The 21517-nt window shown below is 41.1% G+C and overlaps 1 protein-coding gene across 1 annotated transcript in view; it reads right to left on the bottom strand.

The window, feature by feature from the left end:
* Window positions 1-16319: 16319 nt before the first annotated feature.
* Window positions 16320-21517, bottom strand: part of pcdh11 (protocadherin 11) — a 150166-nt gene continuing 144968 nt past the window's right edge. The window contains exon 7 of the mRNA XM_034092901.2: window positions 16320-18228. Within this exon, the coding sequence (XP_033948792.1) occupies window positions 17768-18228 (461 nt within the window). The 3' untranslated portion in view covers window positions 16320-17767. The remainder of the gene's footprint in view (window positions 18229-21517) is intronic.

Genomic DNA, 21517 nt, shown 5'->3' with positions numbered 1-21517 from the left:
CCCCTCCTGAGGTGTCGGACAGTTTTCCAGAACAACTTTGGTGCCGCCCGAAAGTCCTTCTCCATGTCTTCTCCAAACTTCTCCCACACCCGCTGCTTTGCCTCGGCCACGGATGAGGCTGCTGCCCATCGGGCCTGTCGGTACCTTGCAACTGCCTCGGGAGTCCCCCGGGATAACAAATCCCTGAAGGCCTCCTTCTTCAGTCGGACGGCTTCCCTGACCACCGGTGTCCACCAGGAGGTTCGAGGGTTACCGCCCCTTGAGGCACCTAGGACCTTGAGACCACAGCTCCCCGCCGCGGCTTCGGCAATAGAGGCTTTGAACACCGACCACTCTGGTTCTATGTCCCCAACCTCCACAGGAATGCCCGAAAAGCTCCGCCGGAGGTGTGAGTTGAAGGCCTCCTGAACTTGGGCCTCCTCCAGACGTTCCCAGTTCACCCGAACTACACGTTTGGGCTTACCAGGTCTATCCAGAGGCTTCCCCCGCCACTCGACCCAACTCACCACCAGATGGTGATCAGTTGACAACTCCGCCCCTCTCTTTACCCGAGTGTCCAAAACATACGGCCTCAGGTCCGATGATACGATAACGAAATCGATCATGGACCTTCTGCCTAGGGTGCTCTGGTACCACGTACACTTATGAGCATCCTTATGTTCGAACATGGTGTTTGTTATGGCCAATCCATGACTAGCACAGAAGTCCAGTAACAAACCACCACTCCGGTTCAGATCAGGGGGGCCGTTCCTCCCAATCACGCCCCTCCAAGTGTCTCCATCATTGCCCACATGTGCGTTGAAGTCTCCCAGCAAGACTAAGGAGTCCCCTTCAGGAGCCCCATACAGGACTCTTTCCAGGGTCTCCAAGAAGGCCGAATACTCTGAACTGCTGTTGGGTGCATAAGCACACACAACAGTCAGAGTTTTCCCCCCCATAACCCCACTGGGGTAAACTCCAACAACGAAGCACCTAACCGGGGACTTGTGAGTATCCCCACACCCGCCCGGCGCCTCACACCCTGAGCAACTCCGGAGAAGAATAGAGTCCAACCCCTATCCAGAAGTAAGGTTCCAGAGCCGACGCTGTGCGTAGAGGTGAGCCCAACCAGATCCAACTGGTACCGCTCCACCTCCCGCACAAGCTCCGGCTCCTTCCCCCCCAGAGAGGTGACGTTCCACGTCCCCAAAGCCAGCTTCTGCCGCCCGGGTCTGGTCCGTCGAGACCCTCCGCTTTCACTGCCACCCTTCTGGCAGCGCACCCGACCCCATCGATGTTTCCCGTAGGTGGTGGGCCCGCGGGACGGAGAAGCGGAGGTGTTGCCCACGTTGCCTTTTCGGGCTGGGCCCGGCCGGGCTCCGTGGCAAGCCCGGCCACCAGACGCTCGCCGACGAGTCCTCCTTCTGGGCCTGGCTCCAGAAGGGGACCCCGGGCTTCCTCTGGGCCGGGTATCCTCACTTCTTGTTCTTGTTTCTTTCATGAGGTCTTTTGAACCAATCTTAGTCTGGCCCCTTGCCTGAGACCAATTTGCCATGGGAGACCCTACCAGGAACACAAGGTTCCAGATAACACAGCCCCCAGGTTCATCAGGGCACACAAACCTCTCTACCACGGTAAGGTGCTGGTTCTTCAGAAAGGCCAATTACACCAATTACACCAATTACTTTTAAATCATTCATCAGAGGAAACGACTCCAAGTAAAAATGGATAATTATGTCAAAATGGATTCCAGCTTTCTATTTCAGCAGAGCTGTCTGGCCCTTAGATGCTACCCGTTGTGTGTCCTCACAATAATGTCTAGGTTCTGAAGATGGTGTGATTATTCTTCACAGGAGACTTCCACATCCATCCTCAGTTCCATCATTCGTCTAATTTAAAAAGGGAAGAGTGTCAAGTTCACATCCTCTGGTAATTATGATGTCTTTTCTCAGCAGGAGGGATGTGTTGAGATGGACCAGAGACGTCCAAATCAACCTGTGACAGGGCTACTTTAGGAAGGGAAAAAGGGACAGTACTTTCACACAAGACGTGACACAAGAGCCTATAAAAATTCAACTGACAGACAAAAACTTTATCGTGACATTTTCATTTATAGCTGTCTGTGTGCTGTGGGGAAACTGTCCATTCCTCAATTGATAGCATCATCACCACTGTATCATAAATGTGAGTGTGTGTGATGGAGAATGAGGAGCAGTGTGTTGATGGCAAATAGCTCAAATGATCAGCCAACCCAGCCTATATAAATAAACATCAAATAAATAACATCATAAACTGCTCTGCTAGCTGGGGTGGGTAATACAAATTAGATAGTGTTTGTTTCCTTAACGTTGTACCATGCAGAATTAAACATTATGCCATCAATCACACACCAAGAGAGCACGTACTGAATTATGCTGTCTACTGAATATTAAATTCCATATTTTGTTTTGGTTGTTCCATTTTTAAGGCCATCATTTCGTTCAAATTATTTTTATTAAACAATTTGATTTTCACAGAGTACATGTATTTAATAGATTACAATTATAAGGTTGTTAATGAAATGTATAACAGCAAGTTTTTGAATATTCCTTCATTGACTTAGTGCTTAGTGGTATATGCGTAGATTGCTCTTTTTTTAAGGATAAAAAAGCAATATTTTATATTATTTTCACGTCACCAAATCCCATCAAGAGACTAAAACATATCTTTAAAAATATCTGTTGGATCCAAGTGATAATGGAAGCAGGATGTGTGACTTAAATACTGTACATGATCTTGTTTATTGTAATGAGAAAACATCTCCACCAGTAGCTCATCAATATGTTTTTAATAGTTTATGATCAGTAGAGGTATATGGCACATATGATTAAGATAGACAATTGCATCAATTCATTGTTGGTTTTAGTCTTTATATGGGTTATGCTGGTTGGAAGAATTTAAAAGATATTCAGCTTTACAAGAGTCCAACAAATATTGCATTAGGGAATTTTCATTTATACATTTTCTAGTTTTGAGATCTTATAATGAATTGTCAGGTTCTCCTATAACAGTCAGTCATTTGTTTGTCTGTCAATAAGTTGTGGTTACAACAGGCCATGGGTATAATGTGCCAAATTCCTTGCTTTTAAATCTATTACAAAATAAAGCTTCAAACTGAAAAAGCTAAACACTTATAAAGTAATTTGCATTAAAAAACGCATCTCATTCTCAATAATCTCAAATATGACACCAAAGTTGTATTTAAATAATGGATGAGTAATAATGCAAGGTAATGCAGCAGGCGCACTGTCTAAGCACCTGTAGCTGTGGTGCCACCTGTTGTATGGGATTATTTGTGACATTGATGGCATAAGGACTGGAACCAGATAACAGATGCTTTCATCTAACCAGTCTGTTGGGCGACTAATGAATCACAAAGCCCTTGAATGTTAAGTGACATTTGGGAAGATGCAGGCTATGCTTGTTTATTTTATAAAGTCAGAATGGTTTTCCCAGTGCACCTGCACTATGACAGATATACACCTCTCTTCCCATTCATCATGGGCAGCTTGTCAAGTGTGTGGTGAGGGATTCTGTGAGCTTATGGTTAGAAATAAGGTTAAACTAAAGGCTTGTATTTATAGGGATGGTCAATTTATTTTTAAAGAGCCACCCTCTCACGTTGATTTCCTGTCCATAATGATGTCCACCTATCAGTGCGAGTGACTGGTGGGGATGCTAGAGATCTTTAATCTGCATAAGCAGTATCCTTTTGCCCCCTACAATTGACTTGCACACATCAGCTGTTGTCTGCCGTGATCAATTACCTCAGATGAAAGTGACAAGGCTTTACAGTGCAGCATTTCCTGCATGAGCCTCAGCCCAAGGAGTGATGGGATGTCTCTGTCAGCAAATCTATCTCTAGAAAATCAGGCCTTTCAGCTGTGACACATGCTCAAACAGCAACAGAGATGTGACTACGGTATGGAAGAGAGGTGTCAGTTATTGAATGACCCCCTCATATAGTGGTGGAAAAGAATGAGGTGTCAGAACAAAAGTGGTAATAGACTGGAATACATTATATGAAGTGGAGTGTCCGTCGGACTGGAACCAATTCAGCCCGTTTCTTTAAAGCTCAGCTGCTCGAGAATCAGCAGTGTAGAGCGGACCCATGTGGGGTTTAAGGGATTATGTGAAAGTGGGGAAATAGAGATGAAAAACAGAATGTAAACAAATCTGTGAATGTTCAAAGCCATATTTGATTTCACTTTTTATTTGTGTGTCAAATGGCAAAGACGTTCAAATTGCTGTTTTTGATTATTCAATCAAACTGTACATCTACAGGGCATATATTTATATATAATATAACATGTATAACATCCAGGAAATTATGAAAGAAAAGCTAATTATTGACACCATTTAATTCAATTAAATACTGGCAAAAATATTTACAGGTAGTTATTCAACTTTTCAACTTAAAAAAAAAAGGTATTTGCTTTGAGTACAATGTTTTGGTAATTTGCAACAATTCATAAGCTTGACACTTCAAAGGGCACATGGTAAATGGGAAATAAGGCTTTCATCCATTTCCTAAGCCTTTCAAAAAGAGGAAGAAATGTCACCGGTATACTATCTTTTTCCATTTGCATGTTGACGCCACACTTAAGCTTCACTGCATCATCATTATGGAAACATAATGTCTCTTGTGACTCTTATTTGTCTGACATTCGAAAAGATTTCAAAGTACATTTATGCCCCTCCGCACGCACGCACGCTCGCACGCACGCACACACACACACACACACACACACACACACACACACACACACACACACACACACACACACACACACACACACACACACACACACACACACACACACACACACACACACACACACCCTTCCACTCCATCCTCCTATAGTCTAGTAAATCTCATAGCATCGGCTGTGAAAGCTGCTGGGATCTGCTATTTTGTTCTCTTTGGGATTGCTGCCTCTACCCACTTGATCCAAACAGTCAGCTTAGGGAGCTTGTGGCGCACAGGCGTACAAGTTGCCAAGGAGCTGTCACAAAGATGTCCGCACAAAGGATTTCTGCTGCAGACTAGTGGAGTTTGATATACAGAACAGCACTTTCCCTTGGTATTTGAATGTACATAGCGGTAGGGGGGATCTAAATGCAGCCCCAGGAAACACTGGATGTTATGCCACAAAACCAGTTTGGTAATAAAATGAAAGCTTGAGAAATAAATGGGCGTCGATTAGGTACAAATCGAACTTGCCAAAGCTGACGACAGTATTTATTCAACAGAAAAGAAAGTTGATTACTGATGCCATGCAAATGAAAATAGGTCAGAACTGACAAGGCAGTTGGGGATGATAACATGCTTATTAAATATATTTTCTACCCAGTGCTCTAGCGTGTTGAATATACAAATCAAGAAGGCAACAACACAGTAAGGTAGGATCTGAAACACAGAACATTGCAGTGAATCTTGATCTATAACCAAGTCTGTACTGTTTTTATGAAAAATGAGCCTTCTTTTTTCGTGATTATTAGGAATAACACAGCCCCGATGATTGTTGTTTATGTCGTTAAGTTTCTATCAGTATGCCCCGATGATTACTGGCACAGTAGTGTCATTTAGTTTGGACAGGCTTGGTTCAACTGTTGAAAAACTTCAGAGTGAATCTTCAGCTGCTGTCCATCTAATGGCATCAGAGGCTCGAGCAAGCCCCCGACCAGAGACAGCACTCAATCAGTCTGAGCCTTCAAACTGACCTTGCTCTGCAATCATCTCGCTGCAGGGGATTAGGCAATCACTCAAACCACCTGGAAAGGACTGTTTGTTCACATCCCACAGCCTCCATCATATCGCAGATATACGTCAAAGTTCCAGGATTCATTCATATCGCTCTGATGAGGGAGCAACCCCAATTTCGTAAAACACATTTACAGCATCAATTGTTCATTTACCCCTTTCGTTTTTAAGCTAGAGGCATGCGTAAGCACCCAACATCTGACATTGTTGCTTGATTATATCTACAATCAGAATATTGAGGAACTTCACAAGGAAAATGTAGCCTTGTCTGCTTTTGGCAATTACACGCACAGAATATGAAGTTCGCTCATTATTCCACATTTCTTTTTTTCAGAGTATTTAATAATTGTTTGTCTTTGTAATTGCTGCAGAATTTGAAAACAGTCCTACTTTTTGACACTTATTCCCACCAGAGAGAGGGTGTCATGGAAGTGTCCCCCTCCCCTCCTTCCCCAAGCAGCATCAGGTCCATTTATCCTCCCGGTGGCTTTCATACTTTACAGATTGCTCTTTAATTGTGAATGAGACGATCAAAGACACATCTTGACAGAAGATCGCAATGATAACGTTCTTTTATTTATGTCGTTTTGACCTCATTTCACAAAACCCACTCAGAAAGTGGGAACTATGTACACAATGATATCAACATCTACACTAAATGATTCCCCTTCAAATGTAAAAGAATATCATCAATGCTACCTTTTTTCTCTATGTAAATGTTATGAAGAGTACAACTAAATTCACGATAACTGTGTATCAAAGTGGCCATTAGTGAAAGCACTTTGAGGAATCAGAATTTAATGAAAATTGTAGCTCTTAATTCAGTCCTTTCATTTAAGTGTTGCTCAATTGATATAGCGTTAGGCGAGGCGTTGCTCAATAGCTGAATGGAAGCACAAGAGCGCTAAGCACATAGCAACAAACTGTTCTACAAACTGAAGGAGCCTCTACAGCAACACACTGTGGCATGTCCATGAAGCATATATTAAATCCATGTAGTGTTTCCATAGAATATATAAATAATATTTTTTGAGTAAACAGCCTGAATTTATTCACCTGAAACTTTTGTCTGTCAAGCAAATCCATTGCTAAGTGTCCTTGAGGAGGTAAAGTGAACTTTCAGTTCCATTCAAAACACTCAATGACAAATGTCAGTGCACGATATCCGTTATGCATATTAACATGCTGATGCCAGCTGATGGAAAGGAGCACCTGCAAGACCTAGCCATTGCATAAATGCTAATACATGTGGTACTCATGTCTTTATGTGGTACAAATAGCATTGAGGAAATGTATTGACACGTCTGTCCTCATCTATGGTACAATTTCTGGTTTAAACCAGCTGCCCTAAATCAGTGACATCTGACCAAACACGGGAAGAACAATGATTACTGCATGAAGCGAGGAAGCCAGCTTAGGAATGACTTTTTAACTCAAGACACCAAACGACTCTGCTCATCCCTTGACTCGCTGCTAAATGTCAATGTGTTACAACAAATGAGAAGGATTTGCTGGCGGTCATTTTCAATCACGATGCAGCGTCTCTCTCATCATCTCTGTAGTGTTCTCTATTATAAAGCCTTGTTTCAGTAGGAAAAAAAAGCCCTATCGCTTTCTTGCTCTACGTGATTCTTCCTACATCAAATTACGGGCCACATTAGGATAATTTTCTCCCAGTGCTGCATCGGCATTCTGCACATCACATGCGACAGGGATGTCAGTCATTAATCATGTCCCAATGAGGGCTGTCAGAGCATTGTCATGCTTGTCAAATGTCTGCTCTCTAAACTCCCTCCAGTTATCACATCCAGATCTCTGACCCACCTGCAAAGCCTGACAGAGCTGGAGGTGACCTCTTTCAAGGGAAAAGAGTAGGGGGAGGATATGTGTGTGAGTGTGTGTGTTATCCGTTGCCCTGTCCTTTTCTTCCTGTCCTTTTCTTCCTGTCCTTTTCTTCCTGCCCTTTCTACATGTCACTCTGTGTGTGTGTGTGTGTGTGTGTGTGTGTGTGTGTGTGTGTGTGTGTGTGTGTGTGTGTGTGTGTGTGTGTGTGTGTGTGTGTGTGTGTAATGTATGTATCTTGTTGTCTGAGATCTTAATTAGCTAATCGCTGTGTGTTTTGCTTTTGTTTCCAGGGTCTTTGCAGCCCATAAAAACACAATAGTGTACTGAGTTCTTAGGCTGGTGGTTTTGTGTGAATATAAATAAGAACCACATGATAAAAGAGTTTTAAATATTGCTAATTCAGCTGTGGCAATGCAGGAAAACAACACAAAAACACTCTTGGTTTTCGAGAGCCTGCTGACACTAAATCTATGGCAGCAGCACCAGATGTGAAACAATGAAATGTTTGCACTACTTGAATTGGCTTTGTGTCACCTCTTCTTTTCGGTCACTCCAAATAACACCTTGATGTCCATTATCTGCACACATAATTGCTATATTGATTTTCCCTGTTGCTTCTTTCTTTTCATCCTACCATGCTTTTGCTTGCCTTTGTTCAATAGTTGTTCTTGAAGGTAAAGGTTGATTGGCTAGAATAATACTGCGTTAGAAAGGGATTAAAGGGCCATACCAATGTTTTTCCCAATTACTAAAAATCACACATATATGTTGCTGCCTGCTTTGGGAATCTCTCGTGCACAGACCAGATATAAGGAAGGATAACACAAAGTAAACATACAATGTGGGGAGTATATTATCACATGTATTATCCATTTAACAATCTAGCAACAATACAACAACAAATAAAATCCTCTAACCATGGAAATTGATTATATATTCAAATCACAAACACAACACACCCTGCATCAACACTGTTGTTTTGTTTGATCTTCCGGATTTCAAAGAGGAGGGAGCGGCGTCCTACCATCGGTGGGACTCTGACAATAAACTCCATGGAGGAAGAGCTTCAGGGACTTGCTGCCTTAACGGCAGGAAAGCTGCGTGTGTGCTGAACGTGAACAGACTTGTCAGGCACAGTGGCTGCCCTGTGATACCGTCGTTAGATTCGCACAAAGAACTCGCAGTAAAAGAAGTTTCTCTGAACTATTTCCTCACTGCGAAAGGGGCATGATATGAACTAAGTTTCTCTTTAATACCATCAGGCAAGCCAACAGTATACATGTTTTGCCTTGGACTTTGTTTTTTTGCTGAGGCACGATATATATATATTTATTTTTTTATTTTATGCTTAAGGCATGGCTCTATGGCTGGCAATGATGTCAGGCCACCACTTAGTTCCAGAATGAAATATATCAAACATGTTTGAATTAATTGTCTTGCATTTTCAATTGGGAGTTCTTTGGTCATCTATCATTCATCATTTTTTTATTTTGAAGTAAATATCTTTATACCTATCGATGTGTCGCCATAAAATGTGCTACATGTACAGTATTTAAGGTTATGCTACCAAATACATACCAATTAAATGACACTCATATCACAGTCATCTTTGTGTTTAATGCTAATAAGCATATATGTAAACAATAGAGCGTTTCCAAACTTGAATATTTAATGTTGAAATCTTGTGATCAGCATGTTGACAGTCTCATTGTACTGTAAGCTTGCTGATGTTTGCATTTAGTTCAAAGCACTGCTGTAACTAAGGACAGTCTTACAGACCTGCATGTTCATTCCCTGTCTCCACTGAAACCCTGAAAAAAGAGTTTCTGAAGCCGTTTTGTCATTAAAGCTAGTTGTTCTGGGTCTGGTCTCTCGTGCTTAGCAGGACAAGTCATCTGGCAAGTGTGAATTACAGTATTTAAAACTATTTCAGGAAAAAGGACAGCACTGTACTGCAGACATTTTGATCACTGGGAACGGCAGTGGAGGACGTTATAGAAGTACCTTTAGCTTTAGTTGACCGTTGTCCGTCCTGGGAGAGGGATCCCTCCTCTGTGGCTCTCCCTGAGGTTTCTCCCATTTCTTCCCTTTAAACTGTGGGTTTTCTCCGGAAGTTTTTCCTTGTACGATGTGAGGGTCTAAGGACAGAGAGTGTCGTTTTTTCTCATACTGATATTCTGAACAATCTGTGTTGCTGTATTTGCTGTAAAGTGTCTCTACTGTAGGCTATTTTTTATTATATGAACAGCACTTTGGCACGACCAAAAATCGTTTATAAATGTGCTATATAAATAAAACTTGATTTGATTTGATTTAGCATCAACTTTCACACAAAAAGAAAAAAACATTATCTTGCCATTTACAGAAGTGTCTTTGAAGTACATACACATTAATGGCCTTGGCCTTTAGTACTTCTGCACATCTTCTCACATCAGAAGTGTACAATACACATTAGAAGATAGACAGCTGCATGGACTTTATGTTGCCGTATGGTCTACTGTCTGCAGTCAGTAATTGCTCTCTAATGGCAGGGGAAGATTTTCTGGCCTGGCTTCAGTTCTCTAATGTCCAAGTGGACAAGGTCAATGTTAATTACTACCAATTACCCCAAATTTTGACTAATCATTTAGGTCCTTTATGATGGCAGTGAAGAGCACTTTCTCTGACCCTTTTTCAACCTCCCATAAATACTCAACTGTGATCATGCTGAATGAGGCTATTAAGAGGGCCTGGCCATACGGTTAACATCATTGTCATGGTGCTCAGTCCACTGGGTGACTACTTGTGACTTCATAACAGAGACACTGGCAACCTGGAAGTCGCCATTTAAAAAAATCAGTCTTTGCCTTACAGCCTGCAGCACTGATTCATCAACTATATTTCTCAACAAGTTCATATTTGGTGACTTCCACATGTTGCAGTAGCTTTGACGAATCTTTTCACCGCTGTTTATGTATTTATGTCAAATGGAGATGTGGAGACTTCTTGTGCAAGGTCTCCGGAGTAATTTCTGCAGAGTGACCCTAAAGGTAGAGCTGAGATGGGAGGAAAACATTTAACGACCTCTGCCCTCTCTGTGCAGAATACCCTGGGAAACATTTAAAGCAGGCGGGAGTAGATGCTGTTGGTGGTTTTTGAAAGTCACCACAGGAGGATGACTTTGTTGAAAAGTGTTTGCCACTGCTTCTTCTCTCTTTATTTCCCCATATCTTCATCTCATCGCATTTAATGAACAATATGTATTTTTTTAACAGTTCATCTTTTCAGTTTGCATTCTGACTTGAAAGGAAATATGTTTATTGTCATGTTAAACCATCAGTACAATCGGAAAAGTTAAGTCCACCATGAAAAGTCTCAACACAGCAGGATACTATTGCTGCTTGAGCCACCCTGTGACAAAACTATCTTCTCTCTCCAAAATAGTGTACATTCACTTTACATGAGTCAGTCTATTTTCTGGTTAGTAATATTCCTCTTTTTGCTCTGAAAATATTCATTTGTCGTTCAGGGCTTATCAAAACCATCTCTATTTCTCTAACACAAAAAAGCTACAGTTTCATCCGTCTGCTGACCTCATTCCATGGCAAAGCTGACATCTTTGAGTGGAATGTTCTGTGTGTGTACACTTACCGTCCCTTGGATGTCGTTGGCATGTCTCCGAAGCAATTTCCTCAACTCTGAATAATTCACCAGATATTATTCCAAAGGTCATCTTATAGTAATTAGTGCCCTGCTGTTGACTAAACAGCCTCAAGGTAGCTGATGGCCAGTTTAATTACAATTTGAAATGAGTGTACTATTTGACAGTCTCTATATGTTCTCCTGACACTTCAACAGATGACACCTTGAGAACTAAGTAGGCTTACAATAAGTTGGCTTGTTAGCACATGGGGATGGAGGGTTTGTGTGTGGGGTGAGAAAAGAAACAAGCACTCAGCGTGCTGTTAAAATCACAAAGTCCTTCTGTTTAAATATTCAGTAATTACTGGAAATGCAGATTGGTGTATTTGTGTATGCGCATGTGTTGACAGTGTCGACATCCTCTGCGCTGCCACTGTCTCATTATTAGCCAATTACCATGGAAAAGCAATGGGGCAGGTCACAGCCGGCTCTCTTAAGGAGATTGGGGACTGAACATATGCTGAAGATGAGGCAAGATGACAGTCCAGCAAGCCTTTGGCACATTACGAGATACAGGACATGTCTCTTTGTGTCGCACAAGTTACGAGTCAGTGCCAAAATATCCTGTCATGTCCTGTTGTTGTGAACATCAACCCCGGCACCATACTGTAAGCTTCAAGTTTCCCCTCTGAGGGCTTGTATGTATTCATAAGAGCACAGTGGATAAAGCATTAAGGCAGAAGGGCCTCGGGTAGGACACGTTGCCCAGGGGGATTGTCGAAACTGTTGCAGAGTTTGCCTTTGAGGCATCAAAGCTCATGGATGGATGGATGGACACAAGGAGTGATGGAGGGGTGGGTTACATTGATGGATGGATGGATGAATGGATACACAAAAAGTTCTAAAACAAGCAAGAGCCAAAAAAAGGAAAACTAAACAACTAAAATGCAATGTACAAAGCTTTCTATATCTTTACTGTACGTGAGGTCACATAACGACAGGTACAATAGAAAGCATCCAGATATTACCGAAGGTGCTGTGAGATTATAATGCACAGTGAGTCTACAAAGAATCAAAGTTGACATTCAGGAGAGTCATGACACATCAATTAAAATATTCTTCTTCTTTTTATTCCTGGCTTAAATGTGTACCATTAAGTTCTTGACCTTAGAACCAAAATGCTAAATTTAAGGTTTATTGTGTTCTATTGATTTCCCTCTGAAATGTATAGGCTACTTCCTGGAGCCGTTGGCCCATTCTGGTATGATAATGGCTGAACAGTATAATGAGGAGAGGAACGACCTTGTGACAGGAAGCTCATTGATTTGTACCAAATCAAAAATGTGGGAATTGATCGATGAGTGCTTATGCCCTTCCTAAACAGATTCCATCAGAGTGCCCTTTAGACAATTTATTAATTTTATATTTAGTTTGATTTACTCTCATGTAAACATACATGTGTAAATCCTCTGTGGCTGAATGTATGTTGGGTACACAAGGATATAAATAAGACCTGGGACTCTGGTGTGTGCATTTATTTATTTTTCATCTACTTTCTTTCTCCCTTGTTTTTGAATACTTTATTTTTAAGTATAAATCCAATAATCTATTCTATATGTACACATTTTAATAATTTAGATGTTTTATTTCAATGGTTTTGGTTGTACACAAACTGCAAACAATAAAGCGTAATTAAAATAAAGTGCCTTTTATATTTGTTGTGAGCAGCTGTTTTGAAATCTCGGTATGCCCAGCTACACAGCAGCAAACAACAGACACAGTTAGCAACCAGATGTGGAACATTTAGTGGCCAATACTATATTTGATCAGGAATTGGCGGAGACCAAAAACTGAGTATTTTTATTTCCCTAAATCACCCGTTTAATTTATATTAAGGCTTAAGATCAAGGATATGGCTGCTTTGAGGGACAGTTGGGTGCGGGTCACTCTGCTGCTGGGTAACTCGGGTCCATGTTCGGTGGAGAAAAAAATGTATACAGCTCTTTGGAAATCTATGGCTGACTTTAGGGAAATTGCGCCATTATTTTATACACTGGTATGTAACCAGTATGTCACTATAATGGCAATTGAACACTGAACAGCTGCAATGTGGCATTTCCCTTCTATTAAGGACATAGAGGCACACAGAGTGTTTTGTTGGCTGCAATTACACCATTACGTTTTTGTCAACTAGCATGCTAAACCCTTAGCTGCTTCAAATATTGAAGAACAAAGCTGCTAGTGCTTTATTTGAGATGTTAAAGTAACTCCTACTTCAGCCTATACTCCTCATGGTATCTGTGCTACTTACCGTGTTTAATAAGAGTTACCTTTCTTCTTTTTTCACATAAATATACACATATGTCATAGGTTGAGTTATTTTCCCTGCGGTACAGTATTCATTTTCAGAAATGATGAAGGTGAAATGCCATGTCCAATTTGATGGGTCTTATATCATTAGCTTGTAATTGCCATAATTGGAATAGTGTGCCAGTATGTCCTTATGTCACATCTATCACTGATATGACAATGCTCTCAGCAATACCTAATCAAACAACAATGTAAAGTGAAGGACAAGCGTGATCCGTGCATTCTTTGAGGACTCAATATTTAATGGCTCAAGTAAAACTCAATGACAAGAAAAATCATTTCACCATATGGAAGGTCATTTTTTTCATAGATTTAAATGGGATATTTTACAAAGGCATGACAACACAGACTGTATAGCTTTAACTAACCAATACAGATTTGCTGGCAAGCAATCGAAGCCTTCTGTCAAAGCAAAACTTGAACTTACTCACCAATGACCAATTACAAGCATATACTTAAGTCTTATATCATATTTTGATATTGTTTTTATACAAGATACATTTGTGTACATAAAATATCCTGGCAAGGTGCATGCCAGTACACACATGTGCACACACACACACGCTCATACATGCAAGGAGACACACACACATTCTCTCAGGATCACCTATAAACACATTCAATCACACTCCCATCAATATTATGCATATGTTCCATTTACATTACAAGAGAGATCGTCATCTCATCATTTCTTATGGTTTCCCCTTTACCTTTTTATCAACATAGTGACTTCCAGTTGTTATCCTGTCACTTTTTTATTCTTTACTGTGTATGTATTTCCATGTTGTGTTCATTATAGTAGTTCACAGGGGTACTGCTATGTACAGTTTAAAATCCAGTGTACCTGTCAGGATAGATATGTGTGTGTACGTAGAGGCATAAGTGGTACGCACACTTCACAAAGTTTGAATGTTTACACCGTGTAACATTTGTTTTCTTCCATAAGACAGACAAACAGGTAGAGCAGTAAACATCAATACTGACACTGAATATAATGATGGATGCATGAACTACATAGTCAAGTGTCAAGAAACACCTTGTGGAGGTCCAAACAGTTCATGCAAATCATGAGACACATTGACATGGTAATCATGACACACATTTTGAATAGAAACATTCTGAACATGAAAAAGCTATCTTCAGTTTTATGTATACTATCTTTTGCTTTTGGGGCAGAGGGACTCAGAAAAATAGGAACATAACAGTGAGAGCAGAATCATGCAAAGTGGACACCTGTGATCGATTTCACTGTGTGTTTTGTGAAAGATGAAAACCTTTGACACAGAGCGACATTACTTACTCTCAGGGGAGCATCATCCCAGAAAAACAAATGCACATTCATATGGTATGCTCTTTGTTTGAAAAATAAATGAATCAAGCACGGGCACTTTTGCCTCCAGACGGTTATATGATCAAAACAAAATAGGACTGCAGTAGACCGACACGTCATGTTTGTAATAAAAGCAACAGCCTAAATACGTACATTCATGCAGTTCTTAATCTATTCCTTCTAGAAGATGTCTTTTAATTAATGTAGCGGATTTATTAAAATACACAAGAGTTATGTAGGCAAGGTGAGTTACAGATAAGTAATGTTGTGCTTACTGTACACATGTGACTGGACACAGTATTTCAAACAATCACATTTTTGTGTTTTATTTTGTATACATTTCATGGGTATTCTCTCCCTGTATGTGTACTATTGAAAAACTCTCCAGCAGAAACTGTCTGTCCTTATTATTGTTAATGAATGAGAAAGTTTCTTGAAAGCCTAATTGTTCTTTTTTTGTTGAACAGATCCAACCAGGAATCTGTTTGCCCTACTTATTCTCATGACTGTAAACAGAGGCTGAACATACTTTTTTGAGGCAACATTAGGATTAAAAAAGAGAGGGTTGGATTTTGCATTTGTCAGTCACACAATTACAATTTTCAGTGATATCAGTTTGTATTTTTTCTTGATATGTGCTGCTTTTGACAAATATGTATTATTCATACCATTTGGAGCTGCACGTCTATATCATAACAAGGACATTAGATTAAAAGTGATAAGAGGAAAAACAAGGTATTAATAAATGAGCTGAAATTGGATTCCCATAGTGGGACATTTTCAATCCACAGTTGTTTGTCGCTCGTTTTGATTTAAATTCATTTTCGTAATTGACTGAGGTGAAATTGAATTGCCCTGTTTGCGTGTCCTTGAAACAATGTTCCTTTAAGTGATCATTTTACTGACTCTCAGATAAATCCTCTTATAATGATCAGAGTCCTGACCCACAATGACAGAGAGAATAGGTGTGGTTGCTAAGACCAAGCAAACACAGATTGCCCTGCGCCATTCCCGAGAGAATGCCACGTTGCCTTATAGGTTTAGGCCTGTTCCCAATTTGCAAGATGGTACGGGAAAATGAATCGCATGAATCATACACCTGATGATGTAGACACCTGGCTTGGGTTTTACTGAAAAGAAAAATGGATATCAGCAAAGTCACTTATTTCCATAGCAATAGATTATACTGCACCCAATCTGTTACAGCAGTTATCATCATCAGTACAATTTACACACACACACACACACACACACACACACACACACACACACACACACACACACACACACACACACACACACACACACACACACACACACACACACACACACACACACACACACACACACACACACACACACACACACACACACACACACACACACACACACACACACACACACACAGGCCGTGTATGCATGAGGAAGTCATGGCGATAGGCAGCCTGCAGGGAGGTCCTTTCAAATTATGCCAATGCTTATCTTTATAACTGCAAAAAATAATATTAAAATCAATAATTCAGTTAGACTAGGGCGCTAAAAAATGTTTGCACCCTGATCTATTATACCAATGTCTACACATGGTAAAAACTGATAAAAAAAACGTTGCAGCACAAATGAGTTGTAGAAACACACACTAGTAATTAATAGCAAGAACAAAAGGTGTTATTAATAATATGGTGAGAAGATAGGGCGCAATTTAAGCTGTATTTTCTCAGTGCTTGCCACCTTTTCATTCAGAGCATGTTTCCGGCTAGCCAAGAGAACCATTCCAGACCTCCTAACCACGACGAGGGTCGCTACTGACTACACACATCAAAATAATTACATAGAGATTTTTTATAATTTGCTCCATAGCCGTTATTATGGTATGTGAGTGTTTCTGAGCAGCAATATGTGAAAGATAGAAACAAAGGGAAGGAAACAAAGCACATCTGTCTGTGCCTTTTGAGACTAAGCTGCTGAGATAATGCAAGAAGTGAACATTTTCTTAATAGAGTTGGCAGAGATGGAGCAACTACCCAATGAGAAACATCTTGTGCAAGTGTGGACATGCTGGAGTTTTTTTCGGTTTCATTATGTGTGCTGGTCCATGGTGAAAATGTAGAATGCAAAAGATTACCGGTGTTGTCTACCATTGGCCTAGTTATGCTTTGTAGACTTTTTTCATCCGTCTGCAGTCCCCTGACCAAAATAGACTCCTGAAACACTTTCAGGCAAGACAAAAGAAAAAATGCCACCACCAAAGGAGTTTGTGCTGCGTGTTGTACAGAGCAATACTTCACTAGAACTTGAACAGAAACACCATCCACTCAGAGCTCATAATTAACATTTAGCCCAATTTAGCTCACTCAACACAGAGTATATTTGTAAGAGTTTCTGCACAAAGAAATGCTATTTTTAGGACACAGTCCCACTAAGCTGGGCCCAAGCGTACATAAAGCGTACATTGCCCTTTCTTACCACTATTTCTTACACATCAGCAAACTGAAAGCAAAATTATCTTTTTCTACAATGGAACTACTTTGGTATAGAACTACCTTTATTTAATATACATGGGCCTGCTATGTTAAGACTTACATTTTTTTTTTCAACTGCTTTAGCTGTCAGACTGATCCCATGTGGTTTTGTCTGAACAACATCTTCATGATCAAATCCATTCTCAGAAGTCTTCATTAGTAGAACTGAGCTGGAGCTGGTCAAAGTTATTCAGATTATGCATACCTCCACGCGTACGCATACTGATAAATAAAGTCACAAGCCGTCTATGGATTCAAAGTCAAATGTATGTCAGGTTAATGCAGATCTGTATGTTACTCTTACAACTGGTGCTCGTGTAAGAAAGAGCTGCTGCCCACGCCAGTGGGCGTCTGCTGCCCATGGGAGGAGAAGCTCGCCAGTGGTATCACTTTGATCAGGTCTTCCTTCTTACTGCAGTGTCTATCCAGGGTGTTGTAGAACTGCGGCCGGTTGATCCCTTTTTCCAGATCATCTTTTTTGGGCACAGACCTGCCCAGTGTATGGCGACCATCCATGACCCCCATGCCGATCATGTTAACTTTGGCTCCCCGGGCGCAGCTCTGCTGGAAGCCAAAAGAGGGCATTGTACCGATGATGGCGGTGGTGATGGGGGTGGAGGTGGGGCTGTTTATGCCAGGACCCTGGAACTGGGCCAGGGCTGGGGGCATCCAGCAGCTGTCGGAGTGGCCCAGTATCAGACACTCCTGGGTACAGGTCTCAGAGGCCTCAGCCAAGGCTTTCTGTAGGTTCACCTCGATGGCTGCAAAACATAAAGAGAGACGAGGGGAAACAACAGTTAATCTAACAGGTGAGAAAATACAGAGAGTGCAGCGAGCAACGCGATGACTTTGCAGGGCTGCCGTAGAAGCAGTGCATAAACTCATGAATCCTAATAAATACAAGAAAGGTGTCGCCTTGTCAGTGTGACCCACAACATGTCAGCCTTCTAATGGAATGAACGTCAGTGATAAATGTTTCATTTCATCTTGTAATGAGAAAAACACCAACAGAGCATTTCATTTCCATCGGCATTCCCATGACTCTGTCTGTTTACCTACAATATGCAAGGAATTCCCTGTAGCTTAATTATTGTTAGAAAAAAATGTCTCGCTGTTTGTGTCTCGGATTGGCTTTGCGGTGTTAAATATTTTATGAACATCTTAACAAAGCATTGTTTATTTGAATCCCTGTCAAAGAGGCACACCTTCAACACTTCTGATCTTTCAGAATCCAAAATAAATCTGGTCAAATAAGAAACCTCAAAAAGGAAGAGCTGGGGGAAACAAAGTATTATACCAGGATCCTTTAAGCCAATTCTAATATACGGGTCAATTGTGGCAGCCTTTAGGTTGCAGATATGAACTGCAAGTCAAATCTGAAAAGTGAACAAGGAGGCGACAGGGCAAGGCTAAGCACTATCTTATCCCATTATCCCGGTGCTGACATCACATGTGGAATGAGTCTGGGAAGAGGCCTCAGCAATAAAGGCTGTCAAGCCGGATAATTAGAATGTAAAACAGTGTGCACCAAGGCAACCAGGACCCTGCAGTGTTATGTTTCGTAGGCCATGCAAAGGAAAGAGGGGTCCTCATTCAAACATCACATCGCTCCTCTAGTTCTCAGCTTCAAGCTGTCATGTAGAAATTATTTAGTATATTTGCATAAGTAAGTATGCCATAAATAATTAAGCGGTCTTAGACCCCAGTACACGGGGACAACTATCTCACACACACACACACACACACACACACACACACACACACACACACACACACACACACACACACACACACACACACACACACACACACACACACACACACACACACACACACACACACACACACACACACACACACACACACACACACACACACACACACACACACACACACACACACCACACACACACACACACACACACACACACACACACACACACACACACACACACACACACACACACACCTTCTGCATGTTCTATTCCACAAACATCTGCAAATCTTTTAGCCACCTTGTAGATGCCATACTACTAAATGAAAAGTCATTTTCTGATTACCCTACATCAGTGATTCCAGTCCGGACTCCAAAAAATAAAAGGTTGTATAACGGATTGAATAGCACAGCGTCAACTTTAATTACGAGAGCAGTGTCTGAAAATGCAGTGTCTGAAAATGAATCGCCTGGTATAAATTGTGAGGATATATTTGAAGTGCCCACGTGGAGTCAAATCTGTCCTCTCAATATTGAACTGGAGCCTTGGAGCAGGAGTGTATAAATCCCCTGGGCGGTAAATGTGTCACCTTTCAGAGGGTCACTAACTTCATTAAGGCAAAAATGGATGCTGCTTTCTCATTCTCTGAGCTTGCACAAAAGGGCTAAGCCAAGTCTCGGCTGTGCCCTGACTCAATCTCTCTCCGAGTATTTTCTGCTGTTGGTAATATCTTTTCAGGGTACTGTCATTTTTGATGAGGTAATGCTATTACCATGAACTTCTTATTCCACGAGCATACATATTGACACACACAAATAAATGTTCCAAACAGAAACACTCACATTAAGAATTGAATCGCTGCCAGATTTTCTCTCTCCTCCTCAACTTGAAATGATCTCTGCAGCCATAGGTGAAGCTGTCTTTAACTTCGCGTATTTTACAAATGAAAGGGAAGTCTGTGGCTCTGTGACTTCACACAGCTTGAACTCACAGCAGTTCTGTTTCAACAGCCTTCAGTGCCTCACCGTTCTGCATGCAATATTTCATATCCAGCCTTAACAAAAAAGAATCGGGCCCGTACTATTTACTATTCCAGCGGGATAGTTTGGATAGGCGGTGGCGGGTTTGGGAGGGTGGGAGCGCGGCGTGAGTGATGTCGCTGACAGCTCTGGCTGCCTTCGTCAGCTAGAGGTATGCCGCAGCCTGCTTGTGATGCCGTTGTCTTTTGTATTCAGGGAAACAACTGTACCCCGCGGAGCTTTTGGGATGGAATCACACATCACTGACGCCACGGATCCCCTGATGCTGAGAATAGTCTTTTCTACATTCCCTTTTAAGGAATTTGAATGGCAGACAAGTGGGGATAATGGCAAACAATTGGGTGTAATAGACATCATGGCTTGGATCAAACCTTTTCATTTGAAATGATTGTTCTTTTCTGAGAAGTGGTGATGGGGTTGAAACAAAACTGTGTTATAGTTACTCTGCTGACTTGAATGACTATGTAACACAAGTTTACCTGCAATCAACTGACTGCTGTTGACTCCAGGAATAAGGTGAAAATATTCATATCATATTCAAAACAGCCTTTAGGCGAATTTGATTGCTCTGTTCCAGGGCAGCGTAATCTATTAACTATTTTGTGGTGAATTTCCAGACACCCCTGCAGTGCCACAGTCCTAGGTGTTGATCTTATGGTCATATGCAAGGTCAATAACAGTGGTAGCCTACAGAAATCTTGTTCTGCAACATCAACACATCCGTTGGCCAGCCTGAGATCGAACACCGCTGCTTCCACCTTCAGCCGACATTCCATCCGCGCGGTCAAACATTACAGCTTGTATAAGCGTTGGGCATTTGTAAGGGAGAGGTTAGAGAATGCTGCATGGCATACAAAACATTACAGAAAAGTGTGGTGTGCTTTTTGCACTTCAATACAACTTGGAATTCCCCTTCCCACGGTATTTAATATGTGATTACTTTCCTAATATTTTAATTAGAAAAGATAAAAAAGTTATAATGAATCACTTTAATACCTGTAATATGATTGAAATTAAATCCAATTTAGTGGCCATACAAAATTGATTAGTTTTTTATTCCATATCTTTAGTACAGAAATATGGAAAATAATTCCATAAATCAGAGTATCGCATACATATATTTTGATGTAATGCAGTTTAGGTCACCACCACATTCATGAGCCTAAATGAAAAGAAGAAGCTCCTCCAATCCAGTCTTAACAAAATCTCCCTCAAAAAGTCTTCATCTATTATATTATGTTATATTATTTTGTAGATGTGTTCAACTTATTGTTCACATCGCTTGTTCGAACACT

The sequence above is a fragment of the Pseudochaenichthys georgianus genome, chromosome 10 (genome assembly GCF_902827115.2).
Source record: "Pseudochaenichthys georgianus chromosome 10, fPseGeo1.2, whole genome shotgun sequence".
In the NCBI taxonomy this organism is placed as follows: Eukaryota; Metazoa; Chordata; class Actinopteri; order Perciformes; family Channichthyidae; genus Pseudochaenichthys; species Pseudochaenichthys georgianus.
The sequence above is the reverse complement of the archived record's forward strand: the minus strand, read 5'-3'. Positions and strand labels throughout refer to the sequence as shown.